This window comes from Coffea eugenioides, chromosome 8, assembly GCF_003713205.1.
Source record: "Coffea eugenioides isolate CCC68of chromosome 8, Ceug_1.0, whole genome shotgun sequence".
Lineage (NCBI taxonomy): Eukaryota > Viridiplantae > Streptophyta > Magnoliopsida > Gentianales > Rubiaceae > Coffea > Coffea eugenioides.
Genome location: NC_040042.1, coordinates 22,827,707 through 22,844,762, shown reverse-complemented (window position 1 = coordinate 22,844,762; position 17,056 = coordinate 22,827,707). Strand labels below are relative to the sequence as shown.

The window sequence follows — 17,056 nt, the reverse complement described above, 5'->3', positions numbered from 1 at the left end:
AATTGGCTATCCAAACACTCTCACTGTCAATTTTGGATGAATGACAACTATGCAAAATTTGAATTTGAAATCTAATTTTTGCACGTGTCATGGTTCCAACGGTAATAGTGTATATACTATTAGCGTGTATAATATTTACTTAATAAAAAATAAATAAGAAACAAAAAAGATGGAAGGCAAATGTAAAAAAATAAATAAATAACAAAAAACACCAAATCTTTTTTTACTACAAATATCATTATTGGTTTTTAAACCAAATCTTTAATGGTATTTTCTAGTTCTTATTTATCTGTGTTTATATTTCAATTTCTTCTTTTTTATGTTTGGAGGAAAAAAAAGAAGAAATGAAAGCACAAATTTGTTAATTTATTAGTTTGATTTCGACTTTTTACTATTGATAATTAGTTTTAACGAAAAAACTAACGGTGACACATTAACCCAAACCATGAGAGAGTTATATATAGATTATTAAATCATAAGGGGGTTATGTGATAAAATACCAAATTACAGGGATAAAAGGTAATGTACCCATTATATATATATATATATATATTTATATTTATATATATATTTATATCTAGTACCAATTGGTGGCTCCGAGTTGGTCGGTCAATTGCTGGTCTAGGGCCTCCAGGCTGCACAACCAAATAGAGGGTCCAGATTGAATACACATTATTAACTGCTAGGGCTTGATAACTATTTCAACATGAAATCTTTTTGTTGCTTTTATTTATTTATTTATTAGTTATGTAGTTAGGGAGACTAGAACCCCAACTTAGCACCCAAGGGGAACTTAAGTCCCTCCTTCTGGCAAACTCTCAATCCTAAATTCCTTTAACAATTTGAATTTTTCTAGTTTAGAATATGAAAATTTCGATAGGGTATTGTTTGTCATTATGAAAACTCACAATTAAAATAAAGGTTTTTCTAATGAGTACTCCTAAGGCACTCATTAAAATATCTAAATTACACTTAATTTGTTACATGAATGTACACATTCACATTTATTATCTCCATACATTTAGATATTGTCTCAAATTAGTTTAACTCTTGTAAAAAAATTAATATTATGCAAAAGTATCTTAACGAGTTTTCGGGTTCGAACCCTTTTACTTATACTAGAAAAATTAAAAAAAAAATAAAAAGAGCTCCCTGGTGATTAACGGGACACTAATTAAACAAAACCTTAAAAGTTATTAAGGAACCCATGTTCAATTTTTTGTTGTCTTTCCTTTTTAGTTCAAAAATTTCAAACACCAATACCTAAAAATGAAAATTTTTTCCTTTGATCTAGGGGCACATTTACAAACTATGGGGTAATTTTTTTTTTCAGAATATTGTACCTCGAACTGCTATTTTGTTTCTATTCCTTCTCTTTTGTAAATGGGTGTGTAATCGTGTTGGCAATCATGTTACCCATTTTAATCTGCATTGCACAATGAATTTAGATGTGGAGGTTGTGTCAGAAAATTCTTCCCCCTCCAAATTGGCTGCACAGTCTTAGTTAGCCAATCCGTCCTAAAGATTATTATATCTATTGGTAATAACATTGTCATCGTCAAAACTTAAAGGAAATTCACACACTAAGCACAAATTTATTGAAAGAGATAGAATTTGTTTGAAGACAGAAATTTGAAGTACATTTGATTGGAGCTTCGAGGATAACTGAAAGAGAAATGGATAAAATCCAAATATTTGTTAGCCCATCAATTCTCTTCAATTAAACATGCTACAACTACAAGAGAAGCAGTGATTAATTCGTATCATGCCCGTCGGGCACAATCAGTTATCCGTGGATCACATAGGGTGGTTTGCGGTCTGTCTTGGGCCATCATTGTGTTTAGCCCAAATCAGGGGCATGCAAGTTAGAATTTTCTTAAATAAAAATACAAGGCACAAATCAAATTCCTGCATCTAAATTGGCAAGATATCCAGCTCTTGCCTTTAGATGCTTTATCCGACGATGTTTATGGCAGTTTCGGACTCCAAATAGTGAATTTACCAACTCTTTATGAGGAGAACATCATAAAAGCATTCCATTTTGGTTGTCCTAAGCATTCAACATATCACTACACCATCAGAGTACTGAGGCCACAACCGATGTGGTCTTGCAGCATCCTATGTATAAGAACTGAAAAACATTGTAGTATCACCAGTAAAACCATACTGAAACGCTAATGTGTTACATTCTTGGGAAGGTTGCGGATGACGTTACTCTTCATGCCAATCTTGGAACGCATAGCCTCCACGCCAGACCTACTCATGGCCTTCAACACCTTCATCCTCACAATATGCTCTCTTGACTGCACCGTTGCCAGACCCATGCTCCTATACCTGCAGATGATCAAACACTTGCGCCCATTAGATGATTGTTTTATCATATGTATTCTGACTTTCTTAAACATGGTTTCAACCTTCTTTACCAAAACCCGTGTGTTATTCTGTTTCTTTTCTAACCAAACTATCAGAATTTTGAGTGCAAATGTACGAAAAAATTCAAGCACAGAAGTAAATATGTCATCACAAATTACAAGATACTCACCCGCCCAAACCAACAGTCTATCCACAACACCCTACAAGTTTCCTGCACCTTGTGTCAGCAATAGATTCCTTTCATTGGTTAAATCCCAAACATTTTTCCCACCTTTAAGTTTGCTTAGGTTTCATAGATACTTCAATTGCATGAGGCCAACCAGCCGAACTTCTCTAGCTGGTTAATCCAAGTTATTTTACCTTAAATTTAATCGTTAACAAACAAGTTCCCACCGGTAATACAGTCCGCATGAGCAAAATGTAGATTATTTTTTTCAAAAAACACATTGGCAGTACATGGCTTAACAATGATTATATTAATTCAAGGGCAGTCTATTCATTGCTACATTGGGTTAAACCAGTCTGTAGCTGAGAAAAATGGGCTGTGTCGCACTTTGTTGGGTCTCTACAAGGGTTTTGAAAAAAATTAAAAGATCAAGGAGATAACACTATGGTTGGATAAGCAAGATAGATTCTGTGTCAATTTTGTTTTGTCCTTTCAATGGATGAAGAAAGCATAATTATATAGAAGAATTGCCACACAGACTCTCTTTCAAATAACGTAATGTTATGTGGTATGTAGGTTTGCCAACAAACAAGACAGGAGAAAGGGTCCAGATCCAAACCGTGAAGCTAATGCAGCAGTAATAGCAACATCAGTTGCAGGCATTGGACGTGGTTTCTGGCGGTAGTATCGTAGAAATTCCCTTGATCCAAGTACTCTTGTTGACATTCCCCCTTTGTTACTCCGGGTTATTATGAGCTCAGATCCACCACTTCCAAATTCAATCCTGTTTTGACTATCATCTGCCACAACTAGTTGCTTACCATCAGCGTCAGTGTAACTGCAACAAACAATGTACTTATTTCAGAGACAGTATAGCTTAAAATGCTGGTTAATATTCTCAAGCTTCATTTCATTATAATAAGAGAAATATCTTGTGAAAGCCAATACCTGCTGCTGTAATCGTAAAACTCTTCTAGTTCTGCTTCCTCATCATCTCCTCCATCACCATAATGCACTTTGCAATGACTTCTTGCTTCCATGTGCTTCCTAACTGCTTCGAGACTGCCAAAAGGATGGCATCTGTCATTGCAATATAGACACATATGATCCCTTCTAACCTGAAGAATAGCATACAAACATATCAGTTACTATTCCTACAGAGCATTGCAGGGCAGATAGAGTGCATAATTTTATTTCGGATAAAGTATGCAGTCACTACCTTCAAGCCAAGATAAGTAAGCAGGCCTTTTGGGTCCTTCAGATATTCAACATCAGGTATATAAAATCCATGCCACTTGTGCATGTGAACCATGCAGCTTTCTATTGTACCATGCTCTAAGTCACACATAAAGCAACAAGATGGGTCCAACTCCTTCAAAAACTGATCTGGATCGCTACCTTCATCCTCATCCATAGAATTTTGCTCATTCATATTTAGCTGCGTCAGAGAATCGGTGGCCTCACCCATCAAGTCTTCCTCTGGGTCAACCTCCTCCCATTCACTCTCTTCACTTTCTTCATCGTCCAACTCATTGTCTTGGGAAAGCTTATTAGGAACTCGCGGTTGGAAAGGTTTGATAATAGCATTTGCACCTTCATGATTTCCAACTCCCTGGGAAGCTCGTAGCGAGTGACTTTTAGACTTTAGATGCTGAGCATGTGCCTTGGAACTTCTATAACTTTTGCCACAAAGACCACAACTATAGAGCATTGGAGTTTCATTTAAGTTTTTCTTCTCTTCTGCAAGTGCAGACTGTCTAGCTAAATATAGATCTTCTGTCACGCCAGGAACTCCAGCAACCTGGAATAAAATATATATATATATACATATATATATATAACAGTAAAGACAGTGTTTAATGCACAATACATATCACCAGTATGCTCAAGGCATGGTTGCACATTATTTGATAAATTGTGACATGCACATTCAATCGTTGCATTTGACAATATTAGTGGTTTTGTAGCATCCCAAGTTATTAAAAACCTTTTCCAAGAAAGTATGGATGCATGACACAAACTTGCAACATTACAAATTGAAATGGCACTTTTGCTTGCCTTATTGATTACTGCTGCTTATTTTACTCAAATCTTACAGCAGTAAACCTTGTAACCCTACAGATAATGACACAACATGATGCATTCTGGCTGGAAGTTCAGCCCAATAAAATCAGTGTGGACCATCACATGTGTCAGGGACCAACACACTACCCACATGCTCTAGAGGCACTCGTTGAGGCTACACAGGTGATATGCTCTTGCTGGTGTGAGCTTGCACATAGTATTTAGCAGGATTTAAGAATTAGAAAATACGCATGCACTACCGAAAAGCTTGTGGAGCATAAGATTGATTTCAGAACATAAGTTGTAGAGACTTTAGAATGGATTTTTTAGCTCCAAAATATGACGACAAGGCAGGAGGAGAAAGAAGTAACAAAAGGGGAGGAGGAGAAGAAATTCACCAATTCTCTCAAAATTTATTTGATAAGTCAAGCTTGTGAAAAATATTTTGCACTTAATTATGATGAGAAGTGGGTAGAACAAACACTGGATACTGTACTGATTTGAGTTTTTTATTCAACTTTGATGGAATATTGTTATATTCTGTGTGCATCCTGAAGTAGGGAGCTAGAATCTCAACTTGTCCATCAATTGGACCATGGCCTTTCTGCCTCCTTTTTCCTTCTTTCCACTTAACAATGTCTCAACAACAAACAAACAATCTGAGTCTGAATGCTCAAAATCTAGATAAGGACATAGTGTACCAATATCACCAAAGAAATGATACCTCCCCAAATCTCTACAGATTCATTGCTAGGGGCGACCGGGTCGACAGCTTGTACTGTCTATACTAACCATAAAGATCTTGTCCAAGGCTACCTAGACAAACTGCCAGAGACCAATTGACAAAGCAGAGAGCCAAACTAGTGGGTTAATACCTACAAAAAGCTTCATTAGACAGGTAAACCTATTCAATGTGTTGATTCTTCTCTAACTAGATGCCTACCTTCGCACCTTAGAGAGAAGGTGGAGTCATTCTAAATCTCTTCATTTATTTCGCATTTTACATCCTATAAATAGACTCTAAAAACAGAACAAACTGGCAACTTTACCTGACAAATTGGTCCACCAAAGCTGCTGCTATGGTGGCTGTCCATTGGAATTCTAGCCATGCAAGACCCTTGGAATCCTAACAATGCCTAACCCTCACTGAACATGCTTGACCCTTGAAATTCTGAATATAGCTACTACATAAAGCTCCAACTATCTATCATCAAAATGCAGCCAAATACCAGCTAGTGGGACACTGAAATACACATACACTGAAATCAGCTGAAAAATCACAATCTCAGTCCTAAATCGGTTACAATCTTGTCAACCTTAATTTTCTTCTCATATGTTAGTGTCCATAATTTTCTGTCCCGCATAATTCTCTCATAAAGTCTTCATAGAATCTTAGGCTAGAATTAGGACAACTACAAAGCAACGTACATACCCTGGCTAGAGCTGTCCAAAAGATGCCAAAAATAAGCTCAAAAACTACCCAAATTAAGATATGTTGCAAATTATGTTAAAAACAAAAATGGGAAAAATTGTTCCATTGATGAGACAGAAAGTAACTAACCTTGCGCTTGAGGTTGTAACGGTGCCATTCGGATTTGTAATGGAGCTTCTGCTCAATTTCATCTTGAAATTCCTTATTGCAAGCGTTACAGGTTAACCCCGGCATCTCTTCCTCCCTTCCAAACTTCTTCCGATAATTCCTGCACAATGAATCGAATGTAAATATCAAAAGCCAAATATACAACGTAGTCTGCCCTATTGGTCGGTGCCGCCGCCGACCCCCCAGGCTTCACTCATCACATACGTCAGCAATGACACCCATGGAGCCCACACAAAGCAGGAATTTGAAAAAAAAAGACAGAAAACTTTGAAATTAAAAAAGGCTTGATGATTAGGTGAAATAGAGAAAGACCTCTGGACGAGTTAAGGATAGTGCGCAAGGAGAATACAGCGGAGACGGTGCTGGTTCTGTTAGAGTAATTGCAGGGATGGTAGTGGTAGTGGTAGTGGTATGGTGGTGGTGGTGGCGGCGGCGGCCCGTTACTGTGAGCTAATTTTGCAGTTAGCGATGAAAATACTTTTCAAAATTCAACCAAACACCAGAAAATATAGTGAAATTACTTTTCTTGTTGGGAAAATAAATTAAAAAAAAAAACATTTTCACAAGCAAAATTTTTGTGAAAATTGTTTACACCAATCAAACAGACTCTTGGGGTCCGTTTGGTTGGACTGAAAATATTTTCTTAGGGAAAATATTTTCCATCGAAGTCATTTCCTGGAAAATCACTTCCTTCCCCATAATTTTCCAGTGTTTGGTTATTAAGTGAAAATATTTTCCAAATTCCTTTTTTCATAATTTTCTGGTGTTTGGTTTGTCAATGAAAATATTTTCTGATATATTTGTTGATATGTTGCAAATATTTTTCTACTATCAAAACATTCATTTCATTACAAGCTAATTTTAGTTTCTATCCATTATAATCATATTATCATTTCTATAAAATATCCATTCATATTATACCATGAATTCTTAAATGGAATTATTAATGGAATCTTGGATTTATTCATAATTTGTTAATTCTTGCTGCCGATCAATGGAGCTTTCGATTAGCAAAGTCCAAGGTCAAGCATATGAGTATTTGACAGATAATAGCAAACTCGGTTAGAAAATTCATAGCCCACCCCTCCCAAACCAGTTGCTGTTACTTCTCACATGTAACCCCAAACTTATCTTTCATGGCATCTACCACACATGTAAATGAACTTGATTTAAAGCTATTGTTAGGCCTATTCCCAAGTTTCACCTCATCGGCAAGAATCTCAAGCATCAAACGCTCCATAGGTCTTGACCACCTAAACTGTTTCTCTCCCTTCTTGCCCATCTTCAAAAAATTAATCAATTTCAATAGTCATCACCAATAAAACAAACTTATAACAATTATAGCCAACTATTTGCAGAAACATTAACAATTGCAACAAGAATGAAAATCATGACCCTGGAAAGCATAAGTTAGTTCTCAATGGACAATCAAGGTGGTAGTGTTAAACCTCCTATCTTGCAATAGCAAATCCCCCTGTCTATCTATCCATGTTTAAAGCAACTGCAGTAGATAAATTCAATCCATAGAGTAGTCAGAGTATACTATCCTAGCAGATAAATATTGGAATCTAGCAAAGCTCAATTCACTTCATGTTCAAGAGTAGTTAAACAATTCAAGAGTAGTCTTCTTTGCATGTAATCTACATACATAGCATGTGCAATTGCGTCTCTTTTCCTTGCCCATTCTCTATTTTCTGCTCGTCTCTCACTTTGTGTTTGATAAGGCTGTGTGTAAGATGCTTGTTCAGTCAGAACATTTGGAGTTTCAGATTGTTCCTCTTGAATGACCTCTTCCATGAACATGTCATTTGGAACATGTAATTATACGACTCACATAAATTAAGACAAGTACCTTGCGGTACTTGTAGACCCCTTGGTCTTGTAAGAGCATCTTCAAGAACACAAGAATCGTGTGCCAATCCTTCCCAACCAGCAAGCACGTATGAAAACTTGAGGTCAAAAGAAATAGTAGCTAACACATTTTGAGTTGGGTAACCCTTTCGACCTCGAAATCTTCCTTGAATTCCAAGGGGTACACTTGCAACATGTGTCCCATCTATAGCCCCTACACAATCCTATTTTGTGATATCAATTAGATATAAAATAATTTCTATTATTTGAGTTAATTAATTTTTATACAAAGAACTGGACTTGCAGCAAACCAGGGGTCGTATCTTCGACTATTACGGATCTCTCGTGGAGTCGCACCATTTGGCAATTGTATTAAATCTGGATATAGTTTCAATATGGCATCAAGTACAATGGAAAAATAGCGGTGTATGGTTTCAGTTGACCTATACAAGTACCCCCCAACCACTCGAAACCTCAAATTATAGCCAACTATTTGCAGAAACATTAACAATTGCTCTCTTACTGACATATGAATGGTAGGTTGTAATAATCCTCTAATGGTGAGAGTATTTAGTAATTGGAAAAATGTAGTTTGGTCCATTCTAATTTGGTCTATACAATACGAACTACTTCCATATAATATGCTATCCATGTAATCCTCTCTAGCTCGCTCCATATTAACATGAGGTGGTTTAGGTATAACAACTGGAGTTTTATAGACATCAAGAGCTGCATATCCTGCTGCTAGGACTGAAGTGGCAGCACCAATTACAATAGCATCCTCATCATCATCACTACCGGAATCTATCTATGAAAATTCACGTAGCAGTAGACTATTAGTAGTGTACCAGAAAAAGCTAGAGTAATGCAGGGGTCTCAATTGCAGAGTGATGCAGGGGTCTCAAATGCTCCTCAAAAGAAACTGATTGATCGTTCATGGGATATCTTGGGATTGACCTTTTAATTTAGAAACATATTATATCCTAGAACATTTTGGGCATCCATCAAATGTGGCACCAGATAATAAAGCGAAAAAAATGACATCTACAAAATCAAAATTCATGTCAGAGGATCAAACGAAAGAAGCTAGAGACAATTAAAACTACAAAAGAGACAATCCAGTCTTAATTACTAAACACTGAAATGCCAAGTGAGGTACTAGTGCTATCACTAACAGACGGTAAAATGCAGAGAAAGATAATGCAACGAAACTTCAGAGGTGCATGGCAATTAGCAACCATCTTCCTGGGCTCATTCCTTGCTATATCAACGACGTTATTATATCTTTCCGATATACATGAAAAAAAATAGCACATAAACAGAAGTGCCCTGCAGGTGTTTAAAGAAGTTTCAGATAAAAATGTCTCTGTCTTACCTGTTCAGCAATATTGAGATGCGGTCCACTTTCTATAGCCCAATATGTTACATGTACTTACTTGGTCCATCATTATCTTACCAGCTAGGTCTGAGTACCTCCTATGAGTTAAGTTCATGATGGTTCACAGCATAAGTTGAACAATATCATGATCTCAATTAGCTTTGTTATCACAACTTGCAAAAGGAATTGAAGATTTCCTGAGAAAATAAATCAGAAAACAACTTTTCTGTTTGTAGGTTGAGCTTGTTCTGCCAAAACACAGAAATAAGTACAGATATTCAATACTTCGGATTGTTTTTTCTTTCCTTGTGGAAAAGGAAATAATGCACCAGAATGTGAAATACCTGATAAAGCATTGACATGAGATTCAGATACTACATTCAAGAAGTGAAAGCAAAACAACCAACGGAAGCCTTCAAAGGAGCTTTATTTGATGCTAAATAGAAAACCAAATCATGTGCACAAAATCTGCTGTCTTTGCAGCTTGTTGCTGAATGAAAAATGTCTTATCATTACCACCACCACTGTGTACTTCAATTCACTCAAATAATTGTAAAAACTCTAGTACCAGGATCCGCATTGAAACAAGTCAACAAATTAACAGGTCATCAAGAATTTTTTCAGCATCTAGAATTGTTTATCGATCTAGCAATGTGAGCTATTGTTAGCATTCTGAACAGATGTCTATTTTGCTTTTTCTATTCTCTTTTCGTCCCCAGTCCATATCTGTAGGACATTTGAAACACTTAAAAAGCTCCTAAAAATTCTTTGCTTCATGGTAACCAGTCAAAACTCAAATCAAAAGTCTAAATCTAGGGACTGACAAGATCATATTGCTATATTGACCAAAAGGCTGAACAAACAGCCATGTATTCACAACAAAATGCAAGAGCTTCAATGTAACTGTTCAATTTGTCTCTGGAGTAAAAGCATGCCTTATTAATAACCATGAAAATTAAGATCTTCAATGTCAGATTCTAATTTTGAAATCATAGGGCAAGTGTGCATGTGGGGCAGCAAATATGTTCCTATTCTTCTTTTCTATACTAGTTTTCATTGCATCACAATGCCAAGTGAAATCGTTTGATGAATCTATTGCCCCCAGAAGAGCTTGTAACTAATACCAAATTGTAGTATATGTGCTTGGTCTAATACCAAATCGTTTCAATCAAGCAGCTGCGGCAAGAATCAGCCCGTGGCTTCACAAACTCAATGAATTCACTAAAACTTTTACAAATGGTCTAAAACCCCCAAAACTCAGCAGCCAAATTAATTCATTAGCATCAATCAAATCAGATTTAACCCTAATCAGGTAAGAACAAACTAAAACAAAAGCAACCCACAAAAATTCATTCAAATGGAACTTCAAGAATCTACACCAGTAATTCTAGACAATTTTTCAAAGGAAAAGGGAGGAAAAAAAAACTAACAAGAAGCTAGTTCCGATGGCGGGCACAGCTCACAAACAAAAAGCAGACTGAAGAGAGAGAGAGAGATGGTTACCGGCTGCAATGGCAAAGTCTAGTTCCGATGACTAGAGAAATGGACCACACAAACTCACACTCACACAAACGCATCCACACATGACCGTTGATATTGGCAGCTTTTAAAGGAAAAAAATAATGAGAGAGAGAGGGAGATGATCTGTTACCTCCGAAATTGGGTCTTTGTCGGAGTTGGAGATGCTGCCTGCGAAGAATGGATTTGTTTGCTGATGAGATGTCGCCGGAGGCTTTTATCGATGGTTGCCGGAGATGAGGAGATGTCGCTGCGGAAAAGAAGACTAATTTTTAGAAAGGAAAATAACTTCACGTCCTCTGGGTGTAATTTATTTTCTGTCAGAAATTATTTTCCCAAAATAATTGATAACCAAACAAAAGAAAATATGGAAAATCTTTTCTGGAAAATCTTTTCCTTCCAAACAAACAGACCCGATGTATTTCGTTTTCCGTGAATTTTCGTTCAGCGGTAACGGGGCGGTGGTGGGTTTATTCAAGTTATAGCTTTCTCATCTTCGTTTTGTGAATTCCAGCTACAGCGGTGTTGAACGTGGTGGGTTTGAGAGAAATCCGACGACTTAGGGCAACGGGATGAAGAATCATTAGTTGGACCGTTTGGTAGGGTTTCTTTTAACAGCAGTTAGCATCCTTGACATTTTGAAAATATCACTTACATCCCCTATTAATTGTAAAATAATTATATTAATTCTCGCTTCATACCAACATATATATCAAATAAATGAAGTTCAAAAAATTAAAAAAAAAGAAACAAAAGTTACTTTCTTTTCTTTTCCCTTTCTTTAACATTCTATCTTGTCCATTTTTTTTTGGATAATTATGCATTTTTTGGTAAATTGTCGTAAACTAAATTTTGTTTATCTTTTTTTTTTTGAGTAATTGTTGTAAGAGTGTAGTACAATTTCTTTGGTTATTTTTGTTTGATTTTTATATGAGAAGAGGTTGGAAAAAAGTAAGGTTCACAAAAAATTTAGTTTCACTCATGTAAAGTTATATTGGTGCTAATGTATTTCTTTATGAATATCATTTTTGTTTTTCAAATTTATACTTTTAGGAGCTATGGCTCCCTGATGTCATTTAAGAGTAACATCTTCTTTTTGTAAAATTTATTTTTGCTAATGGAGTGAAAAAAATGGTTTAAAAGTATTTCTGTTTAGCAAAAGGAGCAAAATGGTAGTTTAGAATTTTTAAAGATTTCTATCATATAAATAGTAAAAGTTAGGGAGGTAAGTGATATTTTTAAAATCTCAAAAGTATTAGGTGATATTAAGATAAACCTCAAGGGAGGTTTCTAATATTATCTCTATATTTTTGCTTAACACTTCAATAACATATATATTTCATATAACTGCTAGGGTAGGTTCTGTGGTCAGTGAGGACTCGTCAAGTTTTCTTCATTATTAGACTCAGGATTCGAATCAACAGTTGAGGATGAAAAGAATGTAAGACATTTATGTAGGCTCGGGCATGGGCTTGGTCCACAATTTGCCACATCATCATAAGTGCATTGAATATTCATAGATCTAAATTCTCATTTTCGTTTATTTCCTTTTTTTTTTCTACTATCAAGTATCAACTAGTTTTCCCTTTGCCATCATATTTATGCTGAACTAAGCCATTGGAACTGATTCTTAACGACACAAATTTATGGGAATAAAATTATGGCTCTTCCATTTCAAAACCCATCCCTAATGCACTTCTTTCTTAGATTTTTAGATCTACTAAAAAAATTGCAAGTATTACATTTTTAGAGGAATTGAGAAAGGCAGGTTTGATGAGACTCTAATCGGTGGATGAGGAAAGGATGAAATATTTGGAGGGGAAGTTGTAGTCCCTAATGGAGGTGAAGGGGATGCTTGTGGGGGAAGACAATCATTAGAGGGGATTGATGGTATAGATTGCAACTTGCAAGGTGACGAGTAAGAGGTAATGGTGGTGGCACAGAAGGAAGTGGTAATGCTATAGTTAGATAGGAAAAAGTAAAGAAGTGGGTGGTGATCTTTTATGGTGGTCATGATGATTGAAGAGCCAAGTTGGAGTTTAGAAAAAAAACTAGGGGGCTGCTTGGTTAAAGGGTTTGGGAATCACAGAAATGAATGAACCTCTTATTTGTTGCTTGGGTTAAGTTTATTGAAATGCAAATTTTGGAATCATTTCTAAAAAATCGAACTTATCCCATTCCCGAGCAAATTGGGAGGTTTTGGACAAAACCCTCAACTGATTCCCTCAGACAATATTTATGACGGGCCTATCCTCTCTTTCTCTCCATCACACGCCGCACCTTCTGTTCTTCTTTTTCATCAGATTTCCTATCTCTTTTTCTTCATCTCTTATCCAAAATTTTTTCTCCGTTGCCTCTGCAATTTTCTTCTCCGTTGCCTCTGCAATTTTTTTCTCCGTATGCAAGCTTTTCTCTTCCTTCTTCTCTGTTTTATCAGGCTATTCACTAGCTAGCTAAAAATAAAAAAGAAAAGAAGGGAATGTGACACAATAACACTAACTGGACCAAAATGCTATGCTCTGGACCCATCACCTTCTCACTTTTATTCCACTCACGCTATTCACTGTGTTTTCTTGAATTACGCATTCAATGGAAGCTCAGAAACAAAGGGTGAATCGATTCTTGATCTTTTGGTTATTTGATGCGTGAATACTGGTATAGTTTGGGTGGGCTTCTGGTTGCCTTGTACTTATTTGTAAAATTGTTTGCCTGAATACCTTTCAGTTTCATAGTTATGGGCATTAAATACAAAACCTGCCAGTTTCCCATAAAGAACTGGTATGTTATGAGCAATTTCTTTTTTTTTTTAACTTTCACATATTTAATTTATGTTAAATACAAAACATACTACTTTTCCTTTGAGCACTATTTAACCATTTTTTTCCATAAAGAGCTGGTACGTTTCCCATAAAGAGTTGGTACAAAACATACTATAAAACCTGTCAGTTTCCCATAAAGAGCTGGTATGTTATGCACTATTTAACCAATTTTTCATATTTAAACAAATTTATGAAAATTAAAATAATGTATTTGAAAGTTGCGTTTTTATTTGGAAGAACGCATTCCTTGGATGCATTTTTCACCCTTTGGGAAGAGACTCAAAAATCGCCGCCCTTTGGGAAGTTAGTTTAAAAACTCCCTCTTTTTGGGAATTTACTCCTTGTTAATGTAGCTACTATATTTATTTTCTGTTATTAATTTTTTTTTATGGTTTATGATTTTCTTATGTTTTATAAAAAAGTTAATAACTATTGTAGTTACAATTATGGAGATGTTAATTTGTCGTATGTGTAATTCTTTTGTTTTATAAGAATTGTTATATCAGGGGTAAATTTGAAATTTAATTGCATTTAATTCCGAAACACTCATCAAACCAAGCATTAGGAATTGGGATGATGCTAATTCCAATGTGTGAACCAAGTTAGATATTGGAATGAAAAGTTTAATTTCAAAACCAGAGTCTATGATTCCATTTTCATTTCCAATTTTAATCTGCGAAACAAGCATCCCCTAGAAGGTGTCAATTGAAAATTAGGCTTTGTGAAGGAGAGAGCTTGCGGATTAAAAATTTATCCATGATGATGTGGCAAATTATGAACCACTTGATTTACTAATGGGCCCATAGGCTGTACCTACACATGTTTTTGCCTATTTGTATGAACATCTTAATATTTTCCCTCAACACTTCAGTAATATGAATATTTCATGCAACACATAAATCACTTGTAAACACCAAATTTTTGATTTTTTTTAACTTTGTTTATTTAATTAATTGATTAATTTAATTTTAGCTTTATTTGTTCATTTTTTTAGGTTTTTTAGTTTGTTTTATTTTATTTATTTTATTTATTTTGTTTTTGGTACTAATTTTCAAGAAAAAAAGAAGAAAAGAGAAAAAAAAGTAAAAAAAAATGACAAATGGAGGGGGCATGCATGGGGACAAGTGTCCCTTTGGTTTTTTAACAACACATCACCTAGGTGGTAAGGTGTTTAGACACTTGTAGGATAGGGATTTTGAAAAGAAAAAACAGAAAAGAAAAAGGATGAGATGGCGGACTAAAAAAAAGGGAGAGAAAAAAAGCTGACGGGGAAAAAAGGGAGGAGGTTTCTGGTCTGAGAGCTGGGTGGAGAGTAAAAGAAACAAAGGGAGAAAAATAGAGAGGGGCAGCTTGGTTTTGGGCATGAAAGCTTCGGCGAACCGAGGAAAAAATCAGAAAAAGGAAGAAGGAAGAAAGCTGGGGAAGACAGAGGGCTTTCAGCTGAAAAGGGAAAGAAAAACTAAGGAAAAAAAACAGAAAGAACGGAGGGCGGCTAAGGCTGATGATCTGGGCAACGAAAGAGCTGGAAAAAGCTAAGAAGAAAATCGAGAGAGCTCTCGGACGGAGGACTAAGTAGGAAATGGCAGCAGCAGCGCGCCACCGCCTTCATCCCCTGCTGCCATTCCCGAGACCAGCGTTCCAGAAACCGCCGTTGCTCACCGAGCCATCACCACCTCGTCGGACATCCATCACCATCGTCTGCAAATCTTCAACCGAACAGATGCGGTAAGTCATCTTCCTCCCTTTAAAAATTCTGTCTTCTCTTCCAGCTTAGACCCATAAGAATCTCAAAACAGAGATTAGCTTATTGTGATTTTTATGTTGATTGTGCGCAATTTTGAGCATACTTGCTTTCTGTATTGATTGGGATTGAATGTCTTTATGTTTTCTTACCAATTCTTGGGCTGATTAACTTCAAATTGAACAAAGAATCGGTGAAATTTCTTATACTCATTTGGTGTTCGACGAAATGCCCAGCTAAAAATTCTTATTGAAAGATGCTTTGTTTGCATTTTTTTTTTCGTGTGAAGAAATCGGTTAAGTTGGTCAATTCGTTTCCTCACGTTTGAGAAAATTTTGATGCATTGCTGTCTTCCATTTTTCCGTCTCTCATGATTCCGGTCGAATGAACTCAAACTGAAATGGTATGAGAAGAAATTTGTGTGATTTTCATGTTGATTGAAAAAGGCTAGAATAAAAACTGATTTCTCGAATTGGCTCTGTTGTAAGAAAGACGGAAGTGTCGGATTGATGTCTGATCCGTGGGGAAGAAGACCGGTTGTCCAAAATTGCAATTTCAGTCCCTCCATTTTCTTTTTGTTTTGTGATTTGGTCCTGGATTTTCTGAGCTTCATAATTTGCCTCCAACACCTTCATAAGTTCTTCAATTAGGTCCCTGCTTTTGTTGCATTTGAAACCCTCAAGCTTCCCCTTATTCTGCTATGGCCCAAAGCTTGGAATAATCTAACCTATTTCGCCCTTTTTAAGTTTAACCCACTTTTTACATGTTTTATGTGATTTTTGGATAGATTAATGCTGGGATTTGATGCATAATTAGAGGTTAGCAAACTTTAGTTGGGTTTTTATCTTGTTGGGTTTCATAAAATAAAATTAGGTTTGGTTTGGACTTGTTGTTTGGGTTTGACAAATGGATTAATGACTTGTTTTTTCTGGGTTGTTAACATGGGCTGGAGAGATAAAGCCCATATTTTTTTAGTTGAGTTTTGCTTGGACTCAAAATAGGCTGGCCTGCTTGCTCTCTCAGGGCTTCCGATTGGGCCAAGTGAGTTTTGGCCCAATCAAATAAATAAAATAGCCCAGTGGCCTGATCCATTAAGAAATCAGAGAACGAATTTGCAGAATGGTCCTCGGACTTTTCCTTAATTATACTATGGCCCTAAAACTTTAGGCGTTTTCTAATTGGGTCCCTAAATTAATTGCAAATAGGTCCCTAAACTTTATTTTTCTTTAATTTTTGACCTCAAAACTTTGTTAATTTTTACAATCAAGTCCTTTCTTCTTTTGACTTCTTAAATGTGGGTTGTTTATATGATTTAATTGATTCAATTTCACAATTCATTTTTATCTTTTATGATTATTTGTTAATTAAAGTGATGCCTTGACCTTTTCTTTGTATTTTGGAGGGTAAATAAGTGATTTCACTTCATTAGAGCCCCAACTCAAGGGAGGTACACCCTATCCCTTATTTTGACTTATTTGATCCTATATGCACTTATGTGAAATTATGTGTGAAATTGCATGTTTCTTTTTGAATATTCTCATTATAT

At 35.9% G+C, this 17,056-nt stretch overlaps 1 protein-coding gene across 2 annotated transcripts; it reads right to left on the bottom strand.

Moving 5' to 3' along the window:
- Positions 1-1,834: 1,834 nt before the first annotated feature.
- LOC113781680 (cytoplasmic 60S subunit biogenesis factor REI1 homolog 1-like) lies at positions 1,835-11,199 on the bottom strand. Of its 2 annotated transcripts, none has more exons than XM_027327653.1 (6): positions 11,084-11,199; positions 6,165-6,303; positions 3,759-4,340; positions 3,488-3,657; positions 3,159-3,377; positions 1,835-2,334 (listed from the first exon to the last, which is right to left on the bottom strand). In XM_027327653.1, exons 2-6 carry the CDS (start codon positions 6,267-6,269, stop codon positions 2,175-2,177), a joined length of 1,236 nt encoding a protein of 411 aa, XP_027183454.1. In that variant the 5' UTR covers positions 6,270-6,303; positions 11,084-11,199; the 3' UTR covers positions 1,835-2,174. The 2 variants fall into 2 exon arrangements, with proteins under 2 accessions (XP_027183454.1, XP_027183453.1); XM_027327652.1 differs by lacking the exon at positions 11,084-11,199 and adding an exon at positions 6,516-6,621.
- Between the last annotated feature and the right edge of the window lie 5,857 nt (positions 11,200-17,056).